At 39.9% G+C, this 22611-nt stretch overlaps 1 protein-coding gene across 1 annotated transcript; it reads right to left on the bottom strand.

Annotated features, from left to right (window-relative positions):
- Nucleotides 1–781: 781 nt before the first annotated feature.
- LOC148591058 (tyrosine-protein phosphatase non-receptor type 2-like) lies at nt 782–18335 on the bottom strand (the record flags this gene model as incomplete). The annotated part of the gene is made up of 6 exons (XM_088538158.1): nt 18138–18335; nt 15242–15332; nt 7640–7740; nt 6932–7030; nt 5616–5753; nt 782–997 (listed from the first exon to the last, which is right to left on the bottom strand). Coding segments are annotated over exons 1-6 (714 nt in total), but the record flags the coding sequence as incomplete, so codon positions are not given.
- Nucleotides 18336–22611: the final 4276 nt, after the last annotated feature.

Below are 22611 nucleotides of genomic sequence, written 5' to 3'. Positions count from 1 at the left end.
GCTTTTTCTAATGTTAAGGCTAGAATCCCGATTTTACTTAGCCCTGTGCTGTACTTCTTGCTATTGCCAAGCACAGCCAAAGAGAAAAGCTCTGGACTTTATTAGTTACCATTTCAAACCCATCCAAATTATAAGCAGTTACAGATGACGGGGTTCAGTGTGCAGGCATAAGAGACACCCTCATTCATGGGACAGTGCGAGGGGCCACCAGGGGGACCTCCCAGGAGGGCTGCGCGGTGCGTCCGCTACCTGCTCTGTTCGGGAGAGCCACGGGCAGCCTGAGCTCTCAGCCCAACTCGCACGGAGTTTTCTGATCGAGTCAGAGCTGCTGGATAATTACCGCTTAGAGAAGGAGACCTCTGGATTTACTTTCCTAAATATATATATATATATATATATATATATATATATATATATATATATATATATATATATATATAATCTTGATAGTCTCATATGACATCTTATATAAAAGGGAAAAACAAAACAACAAACAAACAAAAACAAAAAACAAAAACACACTATTTCTTTTACGGGAAACTGAAAATAAAGTACTCAAAGACGGATTTTTAAACCTACTTAGAGTCGCATTTCTAAATCATGAAAGTATCCTGCCCCCAAAACAGAGTGGGGGGATGCAGTGCACAATGCCTCTAAGTTTTCACAGATCGACTGGTCTGCTTCAACACTTTTAAAGCATTCTGACCAAAAAAACATAGAGGGGATGAGAGAGGGGGAAAGAGCAGGAGGAGAAAGGGAATGAGAAGGAGGAAGGCCAAACACTTACCAGCACAAGACAGGTGTCTACCAAGGAAAAGGTGCCCGATCGTCCTATCCCCGCACTGCAGTGAACCACGGCAGGTCCGTGGTCAGGACTAAGCGACCCAGATTCTCTGACTTTAAACAAGAAGTTCAGGAACGATGCTGGGGACTCAGGAACTCCAAAGTCTGGCCACGTAGTATAATGGAAATGAAATATCATCCTGGACTCGCCACTCTAGAAGTGCAAACAAACAAATAATGCAACTATTAGCGCCGTAAACTCAACACTCTTGTTCAGCACAAGTTTTAACAGCAAGGAGTATTGGCATCTATCTCATGGACACTGCCCACACCACTGACAGCAGCATGAAGCTTTATGAAAAAGCCTTGGTAAAGGCCTAGAAGAAGCTATATTGCAGGTGCCTAGCAGGGCTTCTCCTGGAAATACTTACTCCTTATGTGCGCAAGAAAGATGCTAAATGCACCCGCTGTTTTCTGCCTCTCTCCTAACATGGCCAACTAGCTGCAGGTACTGGTGACAGCATGACAGTAGCACAGCATGTGTCAATTTGAAAAGCTCTGATGGCAGATTTGAATTGCATCTGTAGAGCTGCTGTTAAATGCTAGCCCTTATCTCCCTTCTTTTTTTTTGCCCTGGTGATTTTGAGAAAAAAAAATCTTTTATCACGACTGTAGTTTAACAATCCCAGAAAAGTTATTTTTAATCCTTCAAGTCAGCTTATTTTCCACATAGTTTTAAATCTCAGACTCCACAAAGTTGGAGTGCAATATTTAAATTATTGGTGCATTCCAGAAGAGCAATTTTTCCTTTTCATCAACAATAAAAAAATTATAACAAAAACATTATAAGCAATTTTCTCCATTTCTAAAAGAAAATAATGCATACAAACACAAGAAAGTGATTGAAGAAAAGAACTATATACACATACTAGGTAAAAATAAGTTAAAAGTTGTTTCTTCTAGACTTAGATGATCCTTTGGAATGGTAACTGATGGGGTACAAGCCAATATCCTTATCATCTCTGACATCCCCCAACACATTCTTATAAAGCATTCCAGATTACAGTCTCTCTTATTCCTTGAGAGGAAAAAAAGGGCACTTACCTATTGAAAACAAGGGTACATAGTCTTAATTCCAGGCTGTATAATGTATGCACACACACACACACAGAGGGACCATGCCATAAGATATCAACTCATTTGCTCCCTGTACCCTTTTCTCCCACACAGGACAGTTTGGCAGACTATCTGTTTCTACCTTCTGTTCAGACACAGGGCCAAGCGACAACCTGCTCAGACTAAATCGAAGGCCAGTATCTCCACAAGAACAAGAACACTGAATCTCATCCAAATAGATACCCTAACTCAGAATTATTCTTGGTCGTTCTCCTCCTACCATTAAAGGCTTTACCCCTATCTCTCTGATACTATACTCTCTGAAACTTGGCACCTCTTGAGTTACTGCTAAGAGTCTTGTTCCACAGCACTAAAATGGGCTGGTCTGCTGTGAACCTGAAGGTTTTACTGGCACAGCCAAATCCATCTGCGCATTTCCAACATCCCACATTTTCTGTGTTAAACAAAAGAGCTCTTTCAAATGGGTTCCTGGAAGTCAAGCTGCACAGCTGAAGTGCTGCCTTTATGGGAATGTCCTTACCACTTTCAGAGACCTCTCCTCCAGTATTGAGCAACAAGCCTACCATGCCCAGCCTCTTCTTTTGTGTGGGGGTCATGCAAAGCTCCTGCCACAAAGGTATAGACCCTCAACCACTGATCACCCTAAATGCAACTTTACAAACACTTAGTTTTATTTAATATTACCAGGAATATTATCTAGGAAACTAGATATTCTTTTAAAGAATAAAAGAAAAAAAGCTGAACTACAAGATTCAGCTAGGCAACATAACTTTATATATGATACAGCCAGCAAAAATGTTATTACTTGATAATGAAAACTAGCTTATTCTACAGTAGTCACAACATCTTTTCCCCAGGAGTTATTCCTTAAGATTAGCTATAGTGGAAAAAGAAAACCTAGAATAGCCACCAGATAACATTTAAATAAACAAACAAAAGGACTTTCCAAGAAAGTGAGTCAAACCAAGGTCAAGTTTCAGGAAATACTAGGATAATCTTCCAGTAAATAAGCATCCCAGCTTAATAAGCTCATGAAGTTAATACCACACTGGCCAGCTCTCCCCGACAGCTGGCAACGCTAACAGGCCAATGATGATCAAACCACAACCAACTTTGCAGGGTAGAGGAACAGGAGAACCAGATTCCTATAACCAGTACTCATCTCTACGTCAATACGGTCGAAGTGACATCCTTGAAATCTGTAAAACACTGACATGCAAGCGAGCCTACGTCCTCTTTCCCTCAGAAACATCTTCTCTCACACTTGGAGCCTTTGCTTCAAGACACAGACGTGCTATAATTTCTTACATAAATGATTATATTTAACATGAGCAGAATAATCTTCTCTCTCATTACTTTCTGACATGGGCAAAGGCAGGCAGATGCCTTCATCTACAGACATGAAACGATCCAGGATACACAGTGAACCAGGGGAGAACAGCAGCCTCAGATTTCTACATTCTAAACTGCAGACCATGTCAGGCAAAAAAAAAAAAAAAAGGCAAGACAAAACACATTAAAAACATTTTTAAATTTTTGTAAAGATACGTTTTGGAAAGATAAACATCACCTCCAAAGTTTTACAGTATAACAGCCATCAAAGCAAAAACAAACCCGAAACTGCCAAATGGCATGATGTAAACCTTAACAAAACTCACTTGTTTTTCTAACTTCTCTTAAATTACATAGTTAGAAGACTTTTTCCATAGCTAAAACCATGAAACAGGCACTTTGTTGGAGTTCTACATTGCTGATGAATTAAAACTGTTACAGTAACAAGAACCGTTTACTTGAAAGGATTTCAGAAGTGTTTTTACTAAACACAGTAAATCTAATTCTACAGTTGTAGAAATACTAGAGCTTGTGCAGAGCAGCAGCATTTGCCTTTGTCATCGTATATTCCTTGTGGGACAGAGCTCAGCTTCTCACTAATCTTCCCTCATCAAGTCTCCCCAGAGAATAGCTTGAAAAAAATGGTTATATTTACAGTTACTGTAAATATTCAGTTCTAACAAGTTTTATGGCATATTTATTAAATTCTTATAGATGGCTGCACTTAAAACTTTGCAGCATTATTTGGGAAATTAAGGGTTTTTTTTCTATGTACATAACCAAGTAAGCTGTAGTTTTGTATTAAAAAATATTCTCTGCAATCAATATGTGTGGAGCTTTATAGAGTACTGAAGAACTAAAACAAAAATTTAATAGAGTAAGTTTGCTAAATATCTGTGAAACTGAGGTGCATAAATCAAGAAGCTCGATACAGAAGTAAAGAGCCTGCACTACAAGTTCAAAGCAAACCCAAAAACTTAAATCCTTAATGGCTTAACCCCCAAAGGTCAGCAATAATAAGCTGTTCTGTTTCCCATGTGATTTCTCCATTTTCCAGAAACACGGGGCTTTAACATTAAGTCCAAACATCTACACTTCATGAAAACTGCATCCCTCTGGGGAATTGCACCCCCCTCCTTTAATCTTAAACGAAAAATTAAGACGCCTGATATTAGAGACAATTGTGTTAACAGAATAACAAAATATTTTTGATAATAAGGAAGACTTGCCTCAGGTTTCCAAAAATGGTGAGGTTTTTTTCCCCCCTTAGCCACTGGCTTATCAGCACCATCCCTCCTTTCTCTGCCTTTGCTGTTAATAAAAGACCAACTGAACAGGAATTCCTCAGGTGACTAGAACAGAATTTCACCCAGTTCTCTTCTTACACTGATTAAACCAGGCAGCAACATGCCAAATTTTATTACGTTAATCTTGTGAGAGATGTTTCAAATTAACAAGCAGCATCACAAAGTATCACGAATAGTTACTATAAACTCAAAAAACTTTGACCAAATATATCAAGGCTTGGTCACACAAGTAAGATGCAATTTAACATCTTCAAACTTTCCTTCCCCAAATCCACTACCACAATAACCTTGAATGAAACTTGCCATATCATTACTTTCAAAGCAAGACAAGGTTTATAGGGAGATGGAATATCTTACAAGACACAGCTGGGACAGACAAGCTCTTCAATCTTGTCTTCAGCTCTGAAACAGAAGCAGCAAATTCCAACCCAATCTCAGGCCAGGAACTTTTTTTTTTTTTTTTTTGAGCTTAACTTCATTAAATTGTCAAGAGTGGTTATTTTTTAAGATAAAAGGACAGTTGGTCCTGTAGAACAAAAGGGGAGGTAAGCAAGAGGAGGTAAAGTTACCTATCTACAGGTGATATCTACCCCCCGGGCCCTTCCCCCTCCCCCCCAAAAAGCACTTAGCTAAACTAAAATTATGGGGAAAAAGGGCAGAGTTCTATAAAAACATTAATTGTCAAGTGATTTCTGGTATTTCAAAGAGCTGTAAGTTTCAGTTCCTAGATTCCTCCTCTTATGATACTTCTTACAGCTCCTCTTCAAATCAGCACTACCATCAATTAACACTCAGCATGTCAAAAACTGCCTATGTGAAAACTGAAATATTAAGAATGTTGAAGCTATTCTCCTTTTTAATGTACAGATTAAAACAGATCCAGCTCTGTTGCCCATATGCCACACATACACCTTCAACATTATCAGACGCAAAAAACATTGAAATTTTCAGTGCAAAGTCAGAGTCAAACCTGTAGTGACAGTTTGCTAAACATCTCCAACAATTTTTTTCCTTAAGCCTGGAAGTAGCAGCCATAGAGACAGAGAAAAAGCTTACGTTGATATTTTCTAATTGCAGTAGATGTACTGTGTAATAGGATTTGATGTCTTCAGATACTAGCCTCACACAGAATCCTGTTTCCTTGAACGTCATAACTTCTTCTTCTTTTGTTGGCCAATATTGTGCACACTTCACCTAAGTTATTCAAAAAACAAGTAAGCATTTTAGCATCTTGGGCTGCATATCAACAACTTTGGAGAATCTACTACACAATATCAAACTCAAGTACATACTCCTATCCCCAGTTTGAGTAACTCTGAAAGTCTGCAACTCTTACAACCAAGTTACTACAATTGTTTCAAGTGCTATTACATCTTCAGGCTTTATCTGCTTCCGATTGCTTTTCTCTCAGGGCTTGTAGTATTTTTCAAGACATATCTTGCCCCTTTTTTGTCCCCCTCCTTCCACCAACAACAGGGAGAGCTATCTACTGAGCTATTTTAACATATCTCCTCTTCCATTTCCCATGTACACACCTGCACATTTACAGATTTTGTGTAACATGTTCTGCCAAATATTGTAAGATTAAATAATGTTTTGTTGCAGAAGTCTTGCCTAACACTGGAAAGTTCTAGTAAAACTGAATAATGAACTAACAAAGCAATGCAAAACTATCACACTTCCTGTATTCCTCTTGCCTGCACTCTGACTTTACCCTCCCAAAAAGTGGCGTATATCAAAGTATGTGATTTTTTTTTAATGAAATAGTTGAGTCTTTCTGCTAACAAAATAACTCTGAAGAAAAAAAAAATGTAGCTGAAACCCACAGCGGCTTTAAGCACAATAGGAAAAAAAACTACACCAAGAGATTTACATATTCTTCATATTCATGATCTCTTGTAAATAATAAAAAAATAATTAGGCCTGTTTGACAGTTGGTGGCAGCAGCATGGCTCCACTCTTACCACCAGGTAAGATCCCTATGCAAATAAACAAAAAAATCTGTTAGAATAATCTAAAGATACTTGAATTCAAAGGTTTTTCTCCTACCTTCTGTTTTATCCCAGAGAATCTTAAACTAGCTTCTCCTCCACTGTAGTTTTGTCTCTACAGTCTCTTTTCCTGGAAGATTTCTTGCATCTTTTTGAATGTTTATTTGTCACATGCTGGTTATACTGAACTGAACTCAGTCTCTCAGTTTCATCACTTTGTTAAATATGTGCAAAAGCTATGCTGTACACTTGTCAAAGTCTGTTAATTCTTTTAATAGATTTATCAATCAGACCTAATAAAACATAGTTGAAAAGCATTCAACAGGATTAAAGTTATGTGGCTTGCTTTACGACTTACGTTAAATGCCTACTATTACTTACCGATTCCTTTTCAACAATTCTGTTGAGCATGACAACTGCTTTGGTTTTTTGTTGCCATACCATTAGCCAAAAATGACAACATGTATTAGGCAGTGGACCCTGTGTGGTAAAGAAAAAAATAATGGGTGGGAGAACATATAGGCAAAGCAGTGTTTGAACTCGGTTAATGTTTTATTGTGTGAAACAGGAAAAACTCTTCCCCTGAAATGTTTATACAAACTATTAATAGAATGATATACACAACAGGCAAGAGAATAACTATACTGCACAGATATTCTAAGTTTAAACAGAAACCAGTTAAAACTCAGGGAAGGTGTGTCACAGTTTGGACACTGGTACTACTGCCTGGTTAGAAGATGAATGCACAAGAGTAACAGGATGAAGGTATAAAGGTATAGCTGCAATGTGTTTCCAGAAGAGCTGAAGAAAAGAGGGAGCAGAAACACTTGAAAAGCTGCAAGTGCAGTAAAATGCATAACGAAGTAGTCTTTTCTTAAAATAGAAATAATAAGTTCGCAATTCGATCAAACAGGAATTAGTATTCAAGATGTGCACGCCACAACAAATAATATATAGATTATATTTATATTATGAAGACATATATTTGTGTATGTAACATTGTATATAGACTGCATATAAATTTCCAGTGTACCAAGTTCCCTCCATATTTTCAATCCTTGTAATAACTTACTAACTAGAACTACTTACCTGTGTTAAAATATAGTATCTCTGGGCTTCTTCTATGACCACTAGGCTGGCATTAATATAGTCATTCTCTGTGTTCTGCAGTTTTACACGACTATGATCATCTGAAATTAAGACATAGTTAAAAAATTACAGATCTAACCATCTTGGAGAATGTGCTCTCACAGGCATGTTTCGGTCAGACAAGAAATTAGGGAATTAATTTTAACTAATACATGGAAGTAAGAACTAAATGTCAAACTAGAAAAACATGTGAAACTAATTTCTCACATGGCTTTAATAGCTGTGCTTGCCTCACAATACTTCATCAGAGAGTTGCTTACAGAGCTATTAATAGAAACTACTCAGAAAATTGGAATACCTGTTTTTTTCCAAAAAACCTACCGAAATAAAACAACCCACACACATACAAAAAGCAGCTCTCTCAACAGTCACATTTCCTTAATGTAACACCACCACAACCCAGAGAAGGCAGCAGTCTATTCTATGACAACAGATCATTTCACTGATTTTCTCTCCCTTTAAGTTCAGAATGCCAAGATTTTTGTGAACTGAGGTTTCACAGAAAGAGAATAATCATACTGAACAGAGCTAAAAATCTGAAGAACTTGCATTACACTCACAATAATTCAGAGAGCTTTTTCTCCTATTAATTTAATATAAGCTTACATATCCCAAAGAAGCAGGATGTGCAAAAACTGTACCTCATTTCACAGGTTTTCCAATCAAATTTAATCTAAATTAATTACAAAGTTGTCATCTCCTGTGACTATACAGGCAAGACAGTAGATGACATTTCTGACAAGGACAAGCTGTCAAAGCACTGTTTAAAATCATAACATCAATATGAAAGAGACAGACAGTCTCATACCACAATACTGCATTAAAAAACACTGTAGCTGTTTTTAGAGTTTATTAATCTGATTTGTCTTTCTTAAGGAAGCATTTAAGTAATCAGACTTGTTCACTGTAACTAATCATTCTTCAGACTAGAACAGTATTAAGTAAACCACATTTTTAGCTTAGAGTTGTATACATAACTACATGCCAGGAACTGAGGCCCAAAAAACGGAGAACCCCCAAAGCTCACCTGCCCAGACAGACTATCTGCAAGAAGAGTAATAGTAAACAGGCATCACTTTAAGAGAATCCACCACACTTCAGGAAGACAGAAATTTCATTAAGGAACTGCCAGTGACTGCAATGACTGCAAATTATCTCCTGCAGTGCAGCTCTGATAGCTGAACTCAGATTAAGCCTCTACACTGCAGCCGGTTTATATCACATGAGGCTTATCTAAGCAGAAATCCACCGATACGACCCCAGGTGAGCAAAATGCTAACAGGAATCAGAAAATAAAGTTACCAAATTAGACACTTGTTCTTGATATTGCTCATATTATTTTACAAATATTTTTCAAATTACTGGAAACCAAGAAAAGCCTGCTTACTAGTCTCATTCTGCCTTTTTACCCTAGCTAGCTGCTACTGGCAACTGTTAGACACAAGACTATACATGGATCCTTTATAAGGCCAAGAATAAGTTTACTTCTATTAGGTTATCACTAATGGACAACCTTTAACCTCTTCAGCATGTGCTTATCTTACACAAGTCAGGAAAATAAGTCTCTTTTCTACAAGGACTATTATTTGGGACTCTTAGCCTGCTTGTCTCCTTAAACCACTAGCTTGTACATGCAGTGCCACATAAACTTACAAAAAACATAAGTAGGCAAAAAAACTTTGATCTTTCATATGAAAGTGTGAGAATGTTACTCATTTAGTCTCTGTTTTCATTAGCATTCCAGCTGCAAGTCAACACCATTGTGACTCTCAGGAGTCTTAAAACAATTTATGATACATCTGTATAAAGAAAAAATATTACCAAAGCCAAGCCACAGTTGATTTAAGACACATATATGTCAGAGTAAAATATATCTCCTTGCATTACTTTGTCTGGAAATGAAAGCGTTACTTTTCCCTTTCATGTATCACTTTATCTGAAATGTTTCTACTGGAGAGAAACCAAGACCTTTGTAAATATTACATGTCATTTGCCAACAGGAAAAACTTAAGATCTTGTTATAGTAAATCACACATACCGGTACTAGGCTTCTCGGAAAGCTGACGTCAGCCAGCACTGTTAACAGTTTAATCACCCAGCAGCAGCTGCTGTGGTGCCACCAGCAGCAGATAACTAGCTAGGCTATAGCGCTTGCACACATCTAAAGCCTTATTCTTTCCTTCTGGTAAGCTCTGCTTTGTAAACTTAATGATCACATTCTGATTTTTCTTTTTTAAATTACGCACTTTTAGCAGCTAATTCTATGCACAGGCACCTTCCCAAGTCCCCAAACAGCAGCAATGCTGCACACAGACACGCTCTGGAGGACAATGAAAGCCACTAGAGTCCATCAATTCTCCTTCTTTCAAAGGAAAAGGTTCCTAGAGGACAAAATGACCTAGAAACCTCATTCAAGTCCTGGCTTGCTCTTCTGAATTAAATGAAGCAAGCCAACTTTTGACAGTGTTAGCTGAAACATATTTCCCCGTATGTAAATCATTTCCAGTTACAAAGTACTTCAGATTTATATGAATGATAAGCAGATCTCTAAGATGAGATAGATCCTAAACGTTACTAGCCAAGGCAGCTAAAATACAGCACACATTATCTGAAGTGCTAATTCCCCTTTTCCAACAAATTATGCAGCCTAAAAAGGAAGCGGATACCTTAAAAATGCTTCTCCTTCTGACTCCACACTACGAAAACTAACCCACAACCACTGTGTATGAGACAAACTCTTCTACTGACCACTTTAGGCAAAAACCTTGTCCCTCTGATTCCCATGACAATACTGTGCATTTCAAACATGACCACGATTCCACATTTTATATTAATTTGCCCTCCTTGCTAAAGAGGAGAGAAAAAAAAAAGTTAAAACATGACGTATTCAATTAAGACTGAGATGGGAAGTGTTTGGCATTTTACATGATACAGTTAGTTCTTGCAGCTGGTTACCAGGAAAGGGTTTTACTTGAAAACAATTATGTTTCCAGAAGTGAAACCAGTGCACAGCTTAAAAATGATCTTTTATCTAAGAGGCATCTCTTGCTCCCCAAACACAGTGCTCTTAACAAGAGGGTAAAATGCTACTTAGTAGATTAAAGGAACCCATAAATAGAACATGCAGCCAACAGAGTGACCAAGTCTGACCTTTCCTCTCCTAGGGATTCCCCCTCATTTCACTCACCTGAATCTATTCCTCTACCCTCAGTGCTAAAGGATCCAAGTTACAGCACTGGCACTGCACCTACAAACTCAAATTTCAGAGTTAGCCTAAGGCAGAGGGAAGCGACCTTCCTGCCACGCACTGTACTCAATGAATGCCCTAACAGAGTACTAATTAGGGCCTGGCTCCTAACTGGGATGTACTCAGACACACATCACTAGTGCATAGCAGCCTCATGCTCTTAAGCATGACTAAAATAAAAGTAATGTACTAATATAAAGCTTACATCACTACATGCTAGAAGATTTCCCTCTTTCCCCAATGAAGGAAGTTCTCCAAAAGCAGCTCACTGAGCTTACTTATATCATGCTTCTGGAAAGCTATCAATAAAATATTTTTACAGAATCGTTAAAAGCCATGGCATGCCATCAATATCAACTTCCAATAGCAGCAGTGAGAAAAAAAAAAAAATGCATTCACTTACTTTTGACATAACATCCCTCCATTTGCAGAGGTATGGTATGCAGACTGAAAAGGAACATTTTTGTGCCAGCATTTAATCAGCATTGAGGATAAAACTGTCCACATCAGCTCCCACTCCGTTCCCCAGAGAGCACAATACTCTTCACGGTCCTCTCTCCCAGGCATATACTCTATGCCAAGTGCAAGCCTAGGGTTTAAAGATCTGAAACAAAGACTACTCATGACTTAAAGATTCAGCACAAAGACTACAGGATGGCTAAAGGAAGAAAATAGGAGAAATCCCTACTCAAGATCTTCCAACAGCAATATGATTTATTGGCTGAAAATATTCAGCTGAGCTAAGAAAATGGGTTACAAACTACATTACAGAAGAGGACTAAATAATTTACTTGTGTCTCCCTCCACTGCTACCAAAAGCAAGAAAATAAATCTCAGTTCTGCAAAGGGCATTTTCCTCCTGCTCCTAAATCTTGGAGCAGTTAGCTGACTAGGAGATCTCTGAAGGTGCTTACAGTCAGTCTGAGACACTAAACAAAATCATATTACATGCAATATTACATATTACAAAATCATTAGGGCAACTATCTAGTGACTATGATGTGAACTGAGGATAAGCTTTAGAAAGAAACTCATGACAGATCTAAAGAGTTTCATTAAAGGTATCAAATAAAAGTAATAGCCCCCAAAGTTATTTTCCTCTTAACAATGTTTTCTGAGAAATGGTTTCATCTGTCAGGAAATGACTGGCTCTCAAACCAAACCTATTTCAGATTAACTTCCTGTTTCAATACTGCTACATAGCCAAGATATTCCTCTCCCTACTCTAGACTTGTACTGAACTACCAGAACACTATCTTTGGCTGGCAGTAACTAGCAATTGCTCTTGCTGTACCAAACCTTTCCTCTGCACACCACAGCTCTCTAGCCACAAAACTGAGCACTAAGAAAAACAGTTAAAATGCCCTAGACATTCAATCAATTGTAATGACCAAAGATGCTTGGCCTTATACAGCTAACAGAAATCATCTTTCACCTAAGAAAGGTATGTAAACAGCTACAGATTGTTTTCATCGTTTGTTGCCTAGCTGTTTCAGTTGAAATGGAGCAAAACAGCAAAGACTAACCAGAATAAAAAGACAAGTAAAAAACATTTTTTTTTCTGTACTATAGTCCAGATCTTTCTACAAGACAAAATAATCTTTGCATTTCCTCTTACAGCCACGCCATCTCAGATTTTGGACTGGCTAGGCTGCTATCCAGTTTAACAAATCATTTTATTACTGTCATGCAGAAATAAATCATTTTAATCAAACTGTTTCTAATATATTTCTAACATGCTTACTTAAACAGCTAGATCATAGCAGCTTTAACTATCAAACATTTTCTAACCCTTAAACTGGAACATCTGCTTCTCACAAGTAGTTCTGAAGGTCTTTAATTATCACAGTGATTATCACTATCGGTATTTCATATAAACACCGTTAAGTAGCCATTACATTTGTAAAGTCAAGGACTGAAAAGTTAGAATGTGTAAGATCTACTTGTATTTCTGCAATGCCAGTTCCTTGCACACGTGCACCATGATATGATGTGTTCACCACAAGGACCGAATCACAGAGCTTTTACCCCAATTGCTTTGGAATTTATGCACCACTATCTTGGAATGTTTTTGTTACATATTTCCTTCCAGGTCTCTTTCTCCTCCCAACTCCCACCCTTACAGAAACAATTATGAATCATTTTTGCTAGCACACAGATTTGAAATTCAATAACAATTATTTCTGAAACAGTGCTTTGCTCTTTTCTCCTAATAAAGCCTAGTGCCTTAGTGGCCCAATTTGAACCTTCTTGTCTTTCACACATGCTAAAAACTGAGAAATGCTTCATAAAGCTCATCACTTTAGGTCAGACATCATGGTACTCTTCAAGTCAACTAAGATGCAGTAAATTTTATCCCTTTTTAAACAAACCTACCACTTCGAGACTAGATTTAATTGTCTCCTTGTTGTCGTAAAAGGCCAAAGGATTAATATCATGATGCAATAAACTCCCTCCTGACTAAGCTAGTGTTTTAAAAGCAGGCTCTGTCACAACAGCTCGGAGGAAGGCAATTGGATACAGCCTTGAGTACTGTGAAAGGCATTCCATTAACAAGAAAAATCCGAGTTTGAAAAAACAGCAAACACTTGAAGTGCAAGCTGTCTCTTTGCAGTTGTGCGTAAGAACCAGCTTTAGGGATGGGATGGAATGTAAATACATGAATACAAATTCAGTCACAGAAATTACTGAACCCAGGAAAAAAGGCTGGATGTCATGGACTGAAGTTTCGTTTCTTACCTTCTCTTCTTACAGCCCTCTGTCTCAATGTAGGTATGAAAATGGATCACGCTGCATTCAATTTCTGTAACTTTATCACAGGTAAGAAACTAACTCTGTGCTGTAACCGCAAGCCTGAGGCACTGAAGTAGCACCACATACATCAGCTAAGGTCCAGAAAAAAATAAACATCTAAGCATCTGCTGAGCATGAAGCTCAAGTTAATGACCCTTGAGCTATCTCCTTCATAAGTGCACATTTCTCAAATTGGACTGTACCATATAGGCTTTGCACAGACTTCAGTTACATCAGAGTATGGCATTTAGATTGAGCACTAAGCCTGGCAGAACCCGTTTGCTGTGCCTACATGCTGCAAGGCAGCGCTCGAGCAGCAGCCCGGCAGGCAACAAGCAGCTCTGCATCTGACCACTGGGACTTGGATTGAACCCTTGCAGGCTCATATTGAGAAGTGTTATGCACATGCTGGTACCACGAATTTCTACTGGAAATAAGGAGTTCAGCACTTCTCCATGTCTTACCATAGGTACTTCACGTGAAGGCCTCCCTCCCCCCCCCCCCCCCAAAAAAAAAAAAAAAAAAAAAAGCCCCAACACACCAACAACCCTTCAGGAAGGCCAGCTCAAATAATGAGAGCTTTTAAGTCTTTCCTGCTCTGGGAAACTTGATATTAAAAGATACATAAGCATTTTCACTTGTCCTGACTTCAGAATTTGTAGAAAAGTTAAGGCTACACTCAAATTTTTTCTTAGTTCTTTTGAAAGTTATTTTTAATAGCTTACTCCAGCTATAACGGCATATAGGTAATCCTGTTGTAGACGTTTTCCTCGAGATTTTGGAATAGAGTTGCTGGTACAGCTTCTGTTGAAGTCTGCAACATTTCCAATACTGAAGAATTTGGTAAAAACAGTTGTCTTCACAACTGGATCCTTACACTATCAAGCACATTTTATGGTAGGGGTAAAACATAAAGCACTACATCCCATCATTTACTTACACTGAGAGAACTACAAAATTATTTCACGCATGCATTCTGAGGAACGCACAAAATAAAACTCTCAGGTAGCTTCTAAAGCACTAGTACAAGTTCAATGATGTTTTTCCATACAACCCTATTCCAGAAGTGTTGTTTGAGTTGTCTAAGGAGCCCTGAATTAAATCGTCTAAGTTAGTCACTGCTTATTAATGTTAAGCTTTGTGCTCAGCAGCTGTTGGTATCTTGATTGTTTTAAGACAGATAGAGCAAGGCTAAATCAAACAGTTTCCCTACAACAAAAACCATATTTTAAATTGTATTTATTTTATATGTATATTTATGTGTATACTAGCAACTCATATTTACAGTTAGCCCTAATTCACCAATCACCATGGGTTTTAAACAGCAGATTTTTCTCACTTTCATAAAAAAAAAAAAAAAAAAAACTGTATAATAGAAAACACTTATCGAAGGACATATACCTACAGAAAAACACAGTTTACAAGGATTATGATCTATTAGCTATACAACCAGCTATGGCATTTAGAAGTGAACAGGATAAAACAAAACAAGACACACTTACACGGACTAACATCTCTGTATCGGTTTCGATTTCTGTTTTCTGGGTATTTTGCAACTTTGTGAGGGTAGTCACTGGATTTATGTCGAATTTCCTTCAGAAGAAAAAAAATCAATTTAGTTATAACCAGCAAGCAGACTAAGGCTAGTGTTCTGCAAGACTCTCAAGGTTATTAATTACCAGCATTTTAAAAACAACCTTTATTATAACTTATTTTCACTCAGAAAACCTGTGCCTCTTTCTTGGCCAACCTGCTGGCATTTAGACCTTCCTACATTTACACTTGTGCTAGCCTTGCGGTGCTACCCATTTGGGAAGCAGTTGTTGAAGCAGGAACAAAGGGAATATCAAGCATTTGTTATGCTTACAGTTCACCTCCAACTTGCACTCATTTCCCATGGCAGCATGGGAGTCACATAAACAAACAGCAGTGTACCAATAGCTCCTCTACACCTATTGAGGCATAAATCTGCACAAAAATAATGGAATTAATAAACCCTATGGCTGATGTAGCAGCCACAAGACTACTGCACAAGGTTTAATGGTTTGATCCAGACAGCTATAGTTAATATGAGGGAAAATTTCTAAATTTACAGCTGCCCACCTACATCAATAAGAGATCACAGCCTGCTTCCCTCCCAGGGATTAATGTAAACCTTTTGATAATCTCCATTTGGAAGGCATTCAAACACAGATTTTCACACTATACTAAGGAGTAGTACTATGCATACATTCTGAAGTTTTATTGCTATATGCAATCATTTAAGATTCCTTTAAACAAATAAGACCTCCTCAAACTTCTAATAGTCCTCTGCATACTCCAAATAACCAACACCAACAAAAGAGGTCTTCCACAGGTATCCAATATACACAAAAAATTCCATCTGTTAGTGTTTGTTGTGTGATTTTATTTTAATGCAGCAACAATTTAAAAAGACCCTAAATCATGACAAAGAGCAGCAATATTTTTTTGCATCCTTGCATAAGAATCACTTGAATACATTTATTATTATTATTATTTTGACAGAGCACATTGTAGCTTGTCTTCTCTAGTTCAAAAAAATCTTACGAGCTTTGGGAGCAACCATTCCCACGGTCAATAAAAATATCTGTCACGCACTCTCTGGAGTTCCCAATATATGTATGCTGTGTATTATTCCATAAAAATGACAGAACATGTTTTGTTTTTAAACATGTCAACATCCTCTGTGCAAAACAAGGGACCTGTAGTTTGGCCACGAGACATTAGACCAGTTAGAAACTCTATTACAGTAATGGGGGGCGAAAGGACTTTGCTCCAGAGAAGTAAATCTAAGGAAGACCAGCTCTAAAATCAGTTTCCCTTAATGGGATCCAGCCTTCACAAATTGTCACGTAAGGGAGTTTACACAAGAAAAACTTGCATAGGAAAAATCTGGGAAAGTGTTACTTGTTCTGTCTTTAATTCCGACTGGACAGAAGCTCCAGCAGTATGAACAAATACCCAAAAATGTAAGTATTTTTAGCTCAACGCTTCTCAAGCATATGGAACTGAACAGCAAATATACAGAGCTGGAGTGCAGGAGAAAGAGCAAGAAAAGCTTAACATTCAGTGAGTTTTTTTTTAATCTTCAGAACTTTTCTTTGGAGAACTTCTACCTCTTATCACAAATATCTGTGGTTCTTATGCACCACTGCCATAGGAAAACACATACCACATGGAAATTCGGCTTAAGTAGTCATTGACTAGATTACCTTCTGCAAGTCTGTGCTATGTAAAAACATGAAAGAACATTTCCCTTTTTTGGTTTACCAGATTTGTATTCTCTGGTTTTAAATACAAAACATTTACATTAAGTATATTGAAAGTTTCCTGAGCTTGCAGACCTACAAAACCAGTTAGTGGTAAGATGTTAATGCAAAATTTTTCTTCAAGAAAATTTTACAATATAGCTGTAGGCAAAACTAACAAAAATCCATAATAAAATTTCCTCTTGGGTTTAGTTCTTCAAGCATAATTGAGTATCATTAGCATGACTTATGAAAGCTAAATAACCCTATTTATTCAGTCTGGATATGCCATACATAATATCCAAGCACATTTTCACCTCACGAAAATACTCCTTGCACAAATCTTCCCACACTTTTATCACTGTAATTCCACAATTCTACACGGCTTCTTTTTTTTTCCTCCCCTCTATTCCACAGTACATAACACTGGATTGTGGAAATAACATATTTGAAATACACATATACTTAGATTCAGTGTTTGGATGATTTATCAGAGAAAAAGTATGACGTGAAAGTAGGACATGGAATCCTTTTTTTTAAAAAAAAAAAATAAGTTGTTAAAGAGCAGTGTAAAAATATGCATTGGCTCAAATAACTGCAGAGACTTAACAGCATTTATAAATTCGTTTTAGGCAATGGACGCCAAGAACATCATGGTGGCCGTTGCTGACTAGCGCTGTTCCGGGGGAACACAGGTGAATAAACGGAGCAGTAAACGAAGAACGCAGCTTATTTCGTGCCCAACGGCCGGGCCGCGCAGGCGGCTGCGACACGCGGGAGGCCCCGAAGCGAGGCGGAAGCCGAGGCGCCCCTCCGCGGCGCCGCCGCGCATGCGCAGCGCGCCCCACGGGCTGCCCGCACGCCGCGCCGCCAGCAAAGGCCGCACCGCGCATGCGCGCACCCCAACCCTCCCCAACCCCTCCGCTAAGGGGGGGGGAGGATCGTCCCCGCGGCGCATGCGCGCTGCGCGCCCGCAGTTTCGCTGCACGCACCTGAACGCGAGCGTGGCCCAGCGACTTCCGCCGCCAGCCCAGGGGCTCCCGCCGGCAACGGGCGCCGCGCGCCGACCGCCCCCCTCCCGCCCTGCTCCTCACGGCTGGCGGAAGCGCCGGCGCCGCCCTTGTCTCACCAGATAACGTGCCTGCCAGTCGTTAGCGGCGTCGGTCTCCTGGAACTCCTGCTCGATGGCGGCAGACATGGCGCCCGAGGCGAGGGTGGCCGCCGGAGCCCCTCACGCTCATTACCCCGCCGGGAGCGGCAAGCGCGCCTCGCTCCGCCGCCGCCCGCGCACGCACATACGCTCACAACGGCTCCCGCGGCCGCCGGCGCCGCGCGCATGCGCGCCCCCGCCTACCGGCCCGCGGGGCCACGCCCCCGCCGAGTGGGTGGGAAAGCACCTGGGGTGACGTCACGGGGCAGGCGTGCGCAGGTGGCAGCCGTTAACGGCTGCTTGGGGGTGGTTGTGGAGGGTGGGTGGGTTGCGCGGCCAGAAAGCCTCTGCTTAACTCCTGAAGTAGCTGCCGGCTGTTGTTTGCTGCCAAGTGTGATAAAAAGACTGAACAGTCATATTTCCCCTATAAAAAAAATACTACTGCTTAACTGTAATCGGCAGCGCAAGGGCAGTTGTAAGCCCTCGACTCAGTGTTGTGCTGTGAGGATGCAAAGGGCTGTATTTAGTGCGTGCTTTAAGGCTACCACACGCCATGCAGCGCCACATGATTCAGCTTTTACATGCTGCGTGTTTCAAAAAGCAGAAGTATGAAAATACAGACATGTCAGACAAATCACTGTAAGTCATATCCCTGTTGCAATCGTAAAAGCAGAAATGCAGAAATGCAAAGCACACCAATCCTCTGTGATTGCTTCAAAAAGAAAGCCCCTTATGAAACAGCTTCACAAGCGTTTAGCAAATTTAAAGGTCATGCGAAGTTTAGCAAGGGCTCAGTTGCTCAAGCTTCAGGGAAATCTGCTTTACTGATTAGCATAATAGAGAAGTGCTTTTAGCTCTTGAGGCAGGCAAGCCACCCTTCACGCCTCTGACCGTGTCTCTGGGATTAGTGCGAGGGGATTGCAGAATGGTTGGTGTTAATTAGGACAAAAAAGGGGAAGAAACTGCTGATGCTCAGGAGGACTTGCAGCCTCTCTGCCCACCGTTTGCTACACACCGCGCAGGGGACTTGTGACGAGGCCTGGCCCCAGTGCCACCTAAAGCCCCAGGCTGAAGAGATGCGTCTGCTGCTGTGACTGTGGCCATGGTGGAGGGTGAGCTGAGCCTGCGTTCCCCCTCATGGTGCTGTTTCATGGTCACAAAGCACAGGGACAAGGGGCGGTTGGCATTAGGTGCAAGGTACATGTGTGGTTCTTTGAAACACAGAAGTACAGAAGGCTTGAGGTGGGAAGGACTTCTGGAGATCTAGTCCAAGTAGGGACAACACAAGCAGGGACACCTACAGCACATGGCACAGGATCACATCCAGGTAGGTTTGAGTATCTCCAGACAAGGAGACTCCACAGCCACAGTTCTGTTCCAGTGCTCAGTCACCGTCAGAAACACGTTTCTGTTTTCCACATCCAAATACCTGCCACCAGCTGTTGCATTCTTCTCCTGTCTAGGGGCTGTGATTCAGTAAAGTGCTCTAAATCCAGTGGCTAAGGTTCTCTCTCATATTATGTAATCAAAATCTTATTTTTATTTATGTTTTATACCCTTTTGGGGACTGTGTGTGACATGCAGCTGAAGCATAGTTGATGGGATGTCATACACCAGTAAGTTCATAGCATATTTTCCCAGGCACCTGAGTGAAATGTTCAATAATTTTTACTCAAATGGAGAATCCAAACTTTGAAAAATATGTAGGGATTAGCTTTTCTGGAGCTGTACTTACCAGACTGAGGGTCAGGTCATTTTACAGGTGTTCTCTCATTAATAATCACACTACATGTGTTTTTTGTGAAATATAAACAGGACAACATCTGTGATTTATGTTTCTGATTTAGGAGAGCAGAGAAGAATTTATGTGCCCATCCTCGATGTGAAGATTCTTATATATTTCTTTAAATCTATGTTTCAAAGGACAAAAAGTGTTCTGGGCCTCTGGGAAGTGTAATCTTGCACGAGCTGTGTGTAGGAAAGTAAACAGAAGATCAGAAACTCTCTGCCAAATAACAAACCTTAAAAAAAAAAAGGAAAACATACTGCTTCCTCACTGATTTTTAACCTTGAGCAGACTTCTGTCCGGGCACATACTAGCTGAATGGCCCGAAAATGCAGGCAAATGACATAACTTATTGCAGCCCAGTGTCCCTTATTTTTCCCCTTCTCCATCAGCAGCTCACAGCCCCAGACATGGATCCCAGGCAGAAGAAGCCTCTGCCACTGCCCTGCTGCGGTCCAGAGGCGCAGGACTGAGTTGGCCAGTGACACATTATTTTTCCTTTGTTCTAGGACAAAGGCCGGGCAAGGCTTGGAGGTCTCTGCCCTGTGGCGTGAGAAGACATCACACTTGTGGCCAAGGACACCTCCGGCAGCCAAGGACCCAGGCTGCTCACTGAGGCACATGTGAGTCTGGAGAAGGATGCAGGTATTTTTGGAACAAAAGCTCATGATTTCTGTTTTTCTGATATGCAGCTGTGTATCAAAACTTTTGTTTGTGCTTGCTTATGACAACTGGAGATGTAGGTGAGACTATGAAAGCAACTTACAGTATTAGGAGAGAGGGTTTTATGGCAGCAATTATGTTTAGACACTGTAATGCAAAACAGTGTCTAGAGACAGCTCATAGAAAAAATAAAGTAACTTTATTAATTGTGATTTACATGTGGATTACAAGAGCTTTAACTGGTAAATCAGGGCGTTTCTGGAAAAAATGCCACCTTTTGATCTTTGAGTATTATTTTGTTACTGCAAATATTCTGAAAATGTTGTACCAGTTCTCTATTTCCTGGGAACTAAGCCCAGAATAAGCCCAAGACTACAGTTAACGAAGGTCTGTGGAGGAAAATAGTATTTAAAACATAAACTCAGAACACTTATTAGAAAAAATCATTTATTCTATTGCCAATAGCATCTTCCAGTTATGTACTAGCTGTGCAGTCAACCCCAGACCCCTATATAGACATGTAAACTCTTGAAATATCATGAGACATGCTCACAGTGGGATAACAGAGCTGCTGGAGTGTGTGGGATGTTGTTATTGTCTTCGGGCTTAGCATAAATACAATCAAATAGTTATTTCAGTGTTCTCCTGGTAAATTGCCTGCCTTAACTCGATAAACCCCTTGCTGTGCTGGCAAAAAGGAGTCATCCCGAGGGAGCTGGTATCCACGGCAGTTCTGATCTCAGCATTGCTTTTGGTCCCCTGGAGCAAGCTGTGTACTCTGTACAGTATTGTCTGCACAGCAAATACAAGGCTCTTGGTGCTCGCACATCTAAACGGAAAAGACCGCATAAGGTAACTTTAAATGGTGTTTGCCCAGTGACCTTGGCCTAACAATTAACTTTAGTACCACTCTGGTGTGGACTAAGTGCTCGTTCCTCCACATTCTCATTTTTTTGGGTCATTCACTGGAAATTATCTAAGTATCACTTATTGGAAATGATCTGTTTTGTGCTGCTTTTCTGAGAATCATTTCAGATATTGGTAGATGAAGAACAAGTTCTTCCCTGAGGTGATTTTATTCACAAATACACTCCATATCAATATTAGCCTTTAAGGAATAAAGCTGTAATGTGCTTAAGCTTGCCAGGGTGTGAGAGCATGGGAACATATCATTCCTGATTTAAGTTTTATGGCTCAAGGCCTAAAGGACAAGTGGATCCTCCCTTCCCCCAAAGAGCTGGATAGGAATGGAAACCCAGAAGGGCTGGGCACACTTTTGGCTTCTGGCAGGGAGCAGGGAAAGCTGAACAAAAGGCTCTGATGGTAAGAATGAAAGAGGGTTCATGTAGTCTGTGTGGGTACAGAGGAGCCTTACTATTCCACACATCTGTCTTCCTTGTTCAGGGGAAGGTGAAAGCTGTCATCATTGAAAGTGCTTGTCAGTCCAAATACCTTTCTTCGGTTATACTACTGATTCCTCCCTCCCTGCAGTATTTTGGCATAAAACAAAATTAATAATTTTTTTTTTAAATAAAATGTTTATAGCAAATTAAATGTACTTGAAGCAGCAACAGTGGCAGAAGTGCAAGCAGACCTAGCAGACTGGTATTTGGCTAGATGAGTCTATGAGCCACAGATCCACAACAGCGGTAGCATCCAAAGTGTGTTAAAAAATGGCCATGCAGTAAAAGTGCAGGAATGATGGAAGCAGTAATTATGCTTTTATAAGAAGGACAACCCAGCTCCGCCTAGGGTAAGTGACTGCCCTGATCAAATGCTACAGTTTGGACCTCTGGGTAGAAGAAATTCTTGGCCAAGTCAGAAGGGAAAGGCTAAGCATTATTTCAGAAATCTGTTCTATAGTCAGATTTGGGATTTTTCACTAGAAACTGTGTGTTCATATATAGAAACTGCCTACAAATGATGCAAAGATTTTACATTAAAAACTTACAGGGAGTTCCAATATTTGAAGCTCACTAGTTTATCAAATTATCATATGATTTC

The sequence above is a fragment of the Tinamus guttatus genome, unplaced genomic scaffold (assembly GCF_059628265.1).
Source record: "Tinamus guttatus ecotype Peru unplaced genomic scaffold, ASM5962826v1 Tinamus_guttatus_pri_ptg000941l, whole genome shotgun sequence".
NCBI lineage: Eukaryota > Metazoa > Chordata > Aves > Tinamiformes > Tinamidae > Tinamus > Tinamus guttatus.
This window is presented reverse-complemented; position numbering and strand designations above follow the sequence as displayed.